Source organism: Oncorhynchus mykiss, chromosome 5 (assembly GCF_013265735.2).
Source record: "Oncorhynchus mykiss isolate Arlee chromosome 5, USDA_OmykA_1.1, whole genome shotgun sequence".
NCBI classification, from domain to species: Eukaryota; Metazoa; Chordata; class Actinopteri; order Salmoniformes; family Salmonidae; genus Oncorhynchus; species Oncorhynchus mykiss.
The window spans coordinates 21,953,082-21,962,390 of record NC_048569.1 but is presented as its reverse complement, the minus strand read 5'-3'; the positions used below and the strand labels follow the sequence as shown (position 1 = coordinate 21,962,390).

General features: G+C 42.6%; 1 protein-coding gene, 1 long non-coding RNA gene and 1 pseudogene across 2 annotated transcripts; 1 reads left to right on the top strand and 2 right to left on the bottom strand.

The window, feature by feature from the left end:
* Nucleotides 1–916, bottom strand: part of LOC110522824 — a 29,452-nt pseudogene extending 28,536 nt beyond the window's left edge.
* Nucleotides 917–2,948: 2,032 nt separating this feature from the next.
* On the top strand, nt 2,949–4,599 carry LOC110523425. The gene is made up of 3 exons (XR_005051682.1): nt 2,949–3,050; nt 3,141–3,277; nt 3,411–4,599. It is a non-coding gene; the product is annotated as an uncharacterized LOC110523425 (long non-coding RNA).
* LOC110523424 (ras-related protein rab7) lies at nt 3,881–8,308 on the bottom strand. Its single transcript, XM_021602100.2, has 6 exons — nt 8,059–8,308; nt 7,246–7,324; nt 6,723–6,849; nt 6,099–6,317; nt 5,801–5,929; nt 3,881–5,494 (listed from the first exon to the last, which is right to left on the bottom strand). The coding sequence occupies exons 2-6, from the start codon at nt 7,296–7,298 to the stop codon at nt 5,405–5,407; spliced, it is 618 nt and encodes a 205-aa protein (XP_021457775.1). The 5' UTR covers nt 7,299–7,324; nt 8,059–8,308; the 3' UTR covers nt 3,881–5,404.
* Nucleotides 8,309–9,309: the final 1,001 nt, after the last annotated feature.

Genomic DNA, 9,309 nt, shown 5'->3' with positions numbered 1-9,309 from the left:
CTTGGCCAGGTCGCAGTTGCAAATGAGAACTTGTTCTCAACTAGATTACCTGGTTAAATAAAGATTTAAAAATGTAAAAATCCTTGAGATGTTTATACAATTTGATTGGAGTGCACCTGTGGTAATATAAATTGATTGGACATTTGGAAAGGCACACACCTGTCTGTATAACATCCCACAGTTGACATGTCAGAACAAAAACCAAGCAACAAGGTCAAAGGAATTGTCCGTAGAGCTCTGAGACAGGATTGTGTGAAGGTGATTGTGATTGAAGGTCCCCAAGAACACAGTGGCCTCCATCTTTCTTAAATGGAAGAAGTTTGGAACCACCAAGACTCTTCCTAGAGCTGGCCGCCCGGCCAAACTGAGTAATTGGGGGAGAAGGGCCTTGCTCAGGGAGATGACTCCCCAAATCTCCCCAGATACAGGTGTGCCAAGCTTGTAACGTCATAGCCAGGAAGACTCGAGGCTGTAATCGCTGCCAAAGGTGCTTCAACAAAATACTGAGTAAAGGGTCTGAATACTTATGTAAATGTGATATCATTTTTTACTTTTTTTTTTATAAATCTCCACAAAAATTCTAAAAACCTGTTTTTTGCTTTGTCATTGTGGGGTATTTTGTGTAGATTGATGAGGGGGAAAACAATTTAACAAAATGTGGAAAAAGTCAAGGGTCTGAATACTTTCCAAATGCACTTCATGACTAGTTTGGTCTCTTACCTGTGTTCTCAGTGCTCCCAGTGGTCCCTGGGTATTGTGGAGCTTTGCTGTGTCGGTCCAATTCAGTCTGCAGCTGTCTGACGAGGTCATCTTTAGTGTCCAGCTCCAACTCCAGCTCATCTATCAGAGTGTCTCTCTGACGGAGCTCCTCGATCTTCAGCTGCAGCGCAAATTGCAGGTCCCTCAGAGTACCCATAGCCTTGATATGCACACGTTCAGAACACACATAGCAATCACACACACGATGCACACACACAGGAATGGAGAATAAATTATTTATTTAGTGAGTTTTGGGGACAGCTCCATCACATGCAAAATCCTCGATTATTCACTGGTTAATCCCACAAACATAAATACATTGAAATACAATAACGATATGCACATACAGGTTACAAAAAACTGAAATATAGAAACATACAGTGCCTTGTGAAAGTATTCGGCCCCCTTGAACTTTGCGACCTTTTGCCACATTTCAGGCTTCAAACATAAAGATATAAAACTGTATTTTTTTGTGAAGAATCAACAAGTGGGACACAATCATGAAGTGGAACGACATTTATTGGATATTTCAAACTTTTTTAACAAATCAAAAACTGAAAAATTGGGCGTGCAAAATTATTCAGCCCCTTTACTTTCAGTGCAGCAAACTCTCTCCAGAAGTTCAGTGAGGATCTCTGAATGATCCAATGTTGACCTAAATGACTAACGATGATAAATACAATCCACCTGTGTGTAATCAAGTCTCCGTATAAATGCACCTGCACTGTGATAGTCTCAGAGGTCCGTTAAAAGCGCAGAGAGCATCATGAAGAACAAGGAACACACCAGGCAGGTCCGAGATACTGTTGTGAAGAAGTTTAAAGCCGGATTTGGATACAAAAAGATTTCCCAAGCTTTAAACATCCCAAGGAGCACTGTGCAAGCGATAATATTGAAATGGAAGGAGTATCAGACCACTGCAAATCTACCAAGACCTGGCCGTCCCTCTAAACTTTCAGCTCATACAAGGAGAAGACTGATCAGAGATGTAGCCAAGAGGCCCATGATCACTCTGGATGAACTGCAGAGATCTACAGCTGAGGTGGGAGACTCTGTCCATAGGACAACAATCAGTCGTATATTGCACAAATCTGGCCTTTATGGAAGAGTGGCAAGAAGAAAGCCATTTCTTAAAGATATCCATAAAAAGTGTTGTTTAAAGTTTGCCACAAGCCACCTGGGAGACACACCAAACATGTGGAAGAAGGTGCTCTGGTCAGATGAAACCAAAATGGAACTTTTTGGCAACAATGCAAAACGTTATGTTTGGCGTAAAAGCAACAGCTGAACACACCATCCCCACTGTCAAACATGGTGGTGGCAGCATCATGGTTTGGGCCTGCTTTTCTTCAGCAGGGACAGGGAAGATGGTTAAAATTGATGGGAAGATGGATGGAGCCAAATACAGGACCATTCTGGAAGAAAACCTGATGGAGTCTGCAAAAGACCTGAGACTGGGACGGAGATTTGTCTTCCAACAAGACAATGATCCAAAACATAAAGCAAAATCTACAATGGAATGGTTCAAAAATAAACATATCCAGGTGTTAGAATGGCCAAGTCAAAGTCCAGACCTGAATCCAATCGAGAATCTGTGGAAAGAACTGAAAACTGCTGTTCACAAATGCTCTCCATCCAACCTCACTGAGCTCGAGCTGTTTTGCAAGGAGGAATGGGAAAAAAATTCAGTCTCTCGATGTGCAAAACTGATAGAGACATACCCCAAGCGACTTACAGCTGTAATCGCAGCAAAAGGTGGCGCTACAAAGTATTAACTTAAGGGGGCTGAATAATTTTGCACGCCCGAGAAGTCGGCGCGTGCCGACTTCTCCTGTTAGCGCTCCATTCACAGTTGTGTGCGGATCTCTCATCTCATCACGTCTCAATTAATTTATAGCTGATGTGAAAATCGAGCAGAATATGATAATCAAACAGAGACTGCAACGAATGTGAATTAGGGTCATTTTAAAGGATTGGACTGAATATGTTGAATAAATAGTTATATGTTTAATAAGATTGATGACACCAGTTAATACACGTTTTTTGTATTTTTTGTGTTGGCAAATCCACTTTCTTATGGATCTGAAAACACAGCAGTGTAGTCATCAATCGTGACGAATCTCCACATCATGTTTTAAATATATATGTGTTATATCATTCACAGGGAATCTGCAATGCGGTCGCAAAAACTAGATTTACCTACTAGAATAACCACCATGGCTGCACCCTGCACTGAAAACAATCACAAACAAGGCACACTGGAATTGCATCCTTTTTACCCAATATAAAACGTCAGTATAATGTTTGTTGGCATTAACTCTTGATTGTATTCATATTTTGGTAATTTAACATGAAAGTTAGAGTGAAAGCTTCCTTGACAGTTCCGCAGTGCTCTGGACGTCCCGTTCCCATCAACTCGCGAAGCGTCCATCGCGCTCCAGTCCCTCTCCCCAGACCGCGAGCCCCGGAAAGGAGGCATCAGCAAGGAGCTCACGGTTTCCGGTAGCACGCTGTCTGTGTGAGTGTCTGCTGTATGTGTACTATCACCTAGTGTAATCAATGGTGTAAGAGTATGGAGGTACTACTGTAGGTCATGTGAATCCCTCCCTCATCTCTTCTTTCACCATCTCGTCTCTTCCATACCCCATAAGGAGGTGGAGGGCAGATGAGGCCCGTATCCTGCGTGTCACTGTAGGGTCGTTTATGAACCACCTCTCCCTGGTGATGGAAACCTTGGAGTTGTTCGGACCACCTCTCCCTGGTGATAGAAACCATGGAGTTGTTCGGACCACCTCTCCCTGGTGATGGAAACCATGGAGTTGTTCGGACCACCTGTCCCTCAGTGACCACTCACACACTCAGCAGTCTCTGTTCTGCAATGAACTGCAGAGAACCAAGAGGAGCAGTGTTATGCTGAACAGAGGGGTCTCTCTGGCCGACAGACCCAGCAGAAGCATGCTGTACAGAGTGACATGTCCCACTTTCAATCCTCTGCTATTCAAAATGAAGGAACTGGATTCTCTTATACCAATGCAACATTTCTGTAGTTGTTGAATTAGAATGTGATTTAGAGCAGTGGGCCTGCAGGTCTAAGACTAAAAAAAATAAAAGACAACTGACATTTCCATAAAGTAAATATTTATGTTTTACAGCGAAGAGATATGCAACAAAATATGACAGTTGAAGGAGTTGTGCGAAAATGTTCACGTAGATAGATGACTAAGGATTTTTGCTCATTGGTTGTTGGCATGAAAGAGTCAATTCATTTCTGTTACTAGAACACACAGCAACACTAGTGGATGGTGTAGAATAGGAAGGCAGATTTAAGACAATGGAATAGAAAAAAAACTAGGAGAGAGGTGATCAGTAGGACCAAAGAGGGGCACGGCCCACTGTTAGGGCAGAGGACATGGGGTCCAGTCCCAAACCCTCCCCTCTTTCCCTAGACACTTCTAGATAGCCTCCTGGTAGACCTGAGAAGTAGTGTAAGCAATATGGCCAACTACTATTTCACTAGAACCACACTGCTTACACAAATCAGATCATTTTTGATCTATTAGGAGCCTTGAGGGGGCTAGGGTTTAAACTTGAGACAGGCCCATAGTGACTGCTCATCTCATGTCTTCATTCCATAAAATGTATGACCAGCCTCTACAGGGATACAGTTGTGTAGTATGGATAACAAGATAAGAAATGTACTGAACTAACCAGTATAAAAGAACAGAACCGATGTTGCTGTTGGGTCGAGAGAATGTCAGTGCACACCGTCATATTTTGACTGCACACAGTTACCTTCACTGCATCTGGTTAGTTTAGCACCCTCTACACAACTGTTTAAAAACAGACACTTATCAAATACAACAGATTCAAATTTACATTTTTCTAAGGGTCTAGGGGTTGACAGTTTGGCAAAATAAGGACTGCTGAAAGGCAGAAAAACACCACATATACTGTATATATAGATTAATATGACAGATCTGCTGCAGTAATACTTGTCATGAGATGAAAGGCACAGAGCGAGAAGAGTAAGTAAGAGTTGCTCCTAACCAATCCCTCTAATGGTTAAGGTTAGGTTTGGCCAAGAGTAATCTGATCCTAGATCAGTAGTTAATGACAACTTCTACTTTGACCACAAACAAACAGACAAATAGTCTATACCTCAGTATAAAAGGATGAAACAATTAAAACGACAAGAACTAAAAGACATGACAACATTATTAGAAATGATTATAATAGGAGCATCATGATTGTATTTTCCATAGTATCACCGGTTCTTCTATCTTATTAAAAAGTGATGCTGTGCAAATGGGGGATTCTCCTCTCCTTCCTGTCAGGTCACCACGGGAGACAGTGAGTTAAGAAAAATGTGTTTTCTTTCTTTTCATCTGGAATCTTCAGTAGCTGACTGAGGAAGGGAGGGCAGAGACGGGGGGTCCCCGCCTCTCTTCATGGGGTGCATCTCAATAGTCTAAAGTGGCTTCCTCCCCTTCATCTGCACCGATGTGAAAACACAGGAAGGATGTGGGGAGATGGCTTCACCTGTCCCAATCTTTCACACCAGTGCAGAGGACGAAAAGGAGACAAGGAGCACTATTGCGATGCACCCATGTCCTCTCCTCCATCCAACGTCCGTCCAACGTTGGTCTCAGCAGGAGCAGCCGTCGCTGGAGGAGGAGGACCGGTCGTCTCTCAGTTTGATCTGGTCTGGAAAGTCATACGTCTCTACCTCAGACTCCTACAGACAGAGATAGTGTGCAAAAACAGCAAGTAGAAGAATTTAAGAAAAACATCTTCCTCATTTTCACGTGACCGATACGATCTGCTGTACTTAGATACTCTCACATTGGATGGGTTGATTAGGATTCAAACCTCTAAAAACAGTTGAATACATACTCTTAGAGTAGGTACATTTGCAAAGTTTGACTATGATAGAAGTTCCAGAGAGCAGCCTCAGTGAACGGGTGGAGGTGCTCTGCCTAGCAGTGTGTAAGGAGGGCATGTTTGGACAGGTGTTCCCTGTGGCAATATTGTGTGTGTGTACCTGTTTGAGGGCGTTGCGGGCGATGGTCTGGAATGCTTGGTCTACGTTGATGGCCTCCTTGGCACTGGTCTCAAAGTAGGGGATGTTGTTCTTACTGGCACACCAGGCCTGGGCACGCTTTGTTGTCACCTAGACAACATAACAGTAACACGCCATGATATCATTAACAACTGTGTCATACACACTTTCTCATACATGGAACCATCTCTAGCCACAAAAAAACATTTGACAAGGTCCGACTGTACTGCCTACGCGCCACCACCTGTCTGTTCCGGCTCTCCAATGTACACACACCTACCTGTCTGTTCTCGAGGTCAATCTTGTTGCCTAGCACCACAAAGGGGAAGTTATCTGGGTCTCTGGGGCTGGCCTGGATCAGGAACTCATCCCTCCAACTGTCCAGAGTCTTAAAGGTGTTGGGCGCCGTGACATCATAGACCAGCACACAGCAGTCAGCCCCACGGTAGAACGCCACACCCAGAGATTGAAACCGCTCCTGCCCTGCCGTGTCCCAGATCTGTCAGGAGAGAGATGTTAATCACTATGTTTTTGGTATTTTAGTACTTTATTGTATTGTTTTCAATATGTGATTACACTAAGAGGAAGAGAGGGAGCGAGAGGGTCGGAATAGGGAGCGAGAGGGTCAGAATGAGGAGGGAAAGAGCGAGGGTGCGAGTGGGGAATGAGAGGGTAAGATAGAATTTCATTGTCTGTTTTCACAGAAATGTGCCTTGCAACATAAGGGGGTGGGGGGAGAGATGTGTAAGAGGTCAAAAAGAAAGGATAAAACTATGATTCATTAATCACAGGATGAAATTTGCCCAATCTCTGATTCAAACACACTATGACGTATCTGGCAGAGGTAAGCACCCATGACTAGGCTAATAATATAGAAGAACATACACAACCACACAAGACTGACCTGCATGGTGACCAGCCTGTCATCCACCATCACCTCCTTGGTGAGGAAGTCAGCTCCTATAGTGGCCTTGTATTGGTTACTGAACCTCTTATTTACATACTGGTTCATCAGAGATGTCTTCCCTACCCTGGGGACACACCAACACACACATTTAGAACGGTAGCTATTTAGTAGAACAGCCAGAGAAGGACTTTAACCACTGACCCCCCCTGCACAACTACCTGTGCCATAAAGGTCCTGACTTCTTTACAGAGGCTGATGTACATGTACGAGTGCTACAGAACAAACACACTTGAGCGGTAACATTCAAAATAAGTGACATCTAGTTGTGTAAACACCATGATCTTCTGGGCCCAGTTTTTCAAGTTATCGGATACGACTAAATGCATAGAAACAATGAATAGAATGAGAGTCCCCATTCAAGTCAATTATTAGTCTGTTCTATTCATTTTATTTCTATGCATTTAATACTTTATGATAGGTGAGGTCCAGATAACTGAAAAACTGGGCCCAGGTCACTCACCCAGAGTCTCCGAGGATGATCACCTTCAGCAGCACCTTCTTACGGGAGGCCATCCTTCCCTGGGACTAACGTAATTATGCTGAGAAAACACGGGGGGAAAAAAACAGTCAACAGGCAGGACTTGTAGCTGGCATTATCTATTCTAGGTCATTTACAAGACACAGTAGACTTGTGTTAATTGTGATAACAGACACATTGCTAAAGGGAACTTATTTACACATCGTGTGATACAGACTTGCTAGTTAACGACTTTGCTAGCTAAGAACCTTTAGCAAATTAGCATACCAGCTAGCTAAATATGTAGCAAGCTAACTTGTTGAAACATGACAGTGGACCTAGCGAGAAAGCTTTGGGCATAGTAGAAATCGAATTAAGTAGGACTTATTAAAATTGTAATCTTACCAACTGCCATGAATAGGTTAACACAACATGTGACATTATCGTTAGCAGGCAGCAGGTGCAGCGAATGCTAACCTTTGCTACCGACTGGTCACACTATAGTGTCGTCTACAGACTGTCGAAGAGCTGTCAAACAGCTAATGTTAACAATATGTAGTTAACTATATAGGCAAGCGGCTCATGCTGTTTGAGACCAAGCACGCCGATAATATGCAACAGGATGTGTAAAACAGATGCATCTAGCTAGCTAAACGAATTAATCGTCGAAATACTAATTAGCTAACTATATGGACTGTCACAGAAAACACAAATGTTGTAGCAAGCTAGCTAAAAGTGCCTAGTAAGCAAGCTAACATTAACCAGCTAGCTACAGATTGTGTAAAAAGACAAAATGTCGACCAGTTTTAACATTACCTGTTCAACAATCAAACGGCGATAATACGGCGCAGGGACAAAATCAAAAATGTTGTCCTTATGTCAGTTTGCCGGGATCTATGTCTATTTTTTGAAACGTGAAAATCTTGACCACCTAGCTATCGTTAACCAGCTTCATTAAACCTTGTCCCAGGTCAGCTAGCTTGCTAAGAACATCCGCCTTTTGTTACGCTATTGCTGGCAGAGTCACGAGGGACTGACGTGTCTCCAGGTCAACACCAATGAACGCCCTTCACACTTTGTGTCAAATAGCTACAGTATGTATAATGTATGACATTCCATGTTAGGAAGACATGTCAGTCTGACAATGAACATTACATGGCATTAAGAAGATACTATATCTGGTAGGTTTATATCACAGTTATATCAATTTTGCATTTTTAAAAAACCTTTATTTAGCTAGGCGAGTCAGTTAATTAAGAACAACTTCTTATTTACAATGATGGCCTACCCCGGCCAAACCCGAACGACGCTGGTCCAATTGTGCGCCACCCTATGTGTCGCCCTTATTACTCTGTCTTTCTTGTAATGCCAACATTTAATCCTGCATGTTATATTAATTCCAAAACAATACATGAATTGACTGTTTTTGACTTGATTATCAGTAGGAAAAACAAAATACTGTAACACTTTTTTGTTGTTGCTTACCCTAGTATGAAATAAAATGCCATTCCATGCACGATTTTCATGCACTCTTGCCTTGAGCTATTGGAGGTGCCAAATACCAATTATTATCAGGTGGTTAAGAAGCCAACTGCTTCAAAGACTCAAACAATGATGGACTGGAATACCTGTGTCACACCTGTTTTAAAATGTAAAAAAAACATTTTGTGTAACTTATATTTTTACTTATTGTGTATATAATGTTGCTGCTACTGTCTCTTATGACTGAAAATAACTTCTGGACATCAGAACAGCGATTACTCTCCGTGGACTGGAAGAAACTTTTTTCTTTAACGAGTCTCATGAGAAGGATATACTGCTCTCACTGGAACAGGCCCAGATCCTCGCCTTTTGCGTAAAGAAAAGACGGAGGAAAAGTGGCCGCAGATCGGGCAGCCTTCTGAGAATCCGTAGGCGAGCGAGTAAACTCCCACTGCTGTCCGTTCTTCTTGCTAACGTGCAATCATTGGAAAAAAAATTGATGACCTACGATTTAAGATTATCCTACCAACGGGACATTAAAAACTGTAACATCTTATGTTTCACAGAGACGTGGCTGAATGATGA

What these genes read in the sequence shown, in the direction of transcription:
- LOC110523424 (XM_021602100.2), bottom strand. Translation starts at nt 7,298, where the DNA reads ATGGCCTCCCGTAAGAAGGTGCTGCTGAAGGTGATCATCCTCGGAGAC. An exon ending in TTGACCTCGAGAACAGACAG is followed by an intron (nt 5,930 to 6,098) that starts GTAGGTGTGTGT and finishes TATGTTGTCTAG; the next exon opens with GTGACAACAAAGCGTGCCCA. An exon ending in CCCGCAACGCCCTCAAACAG is followed by an intron (nt 5,495 to 5,800) that starts GTACACACACAC and finishes CTCTGTCTGTAG; the next exon opens with GAGTCTGAGGTAGAGACGTA.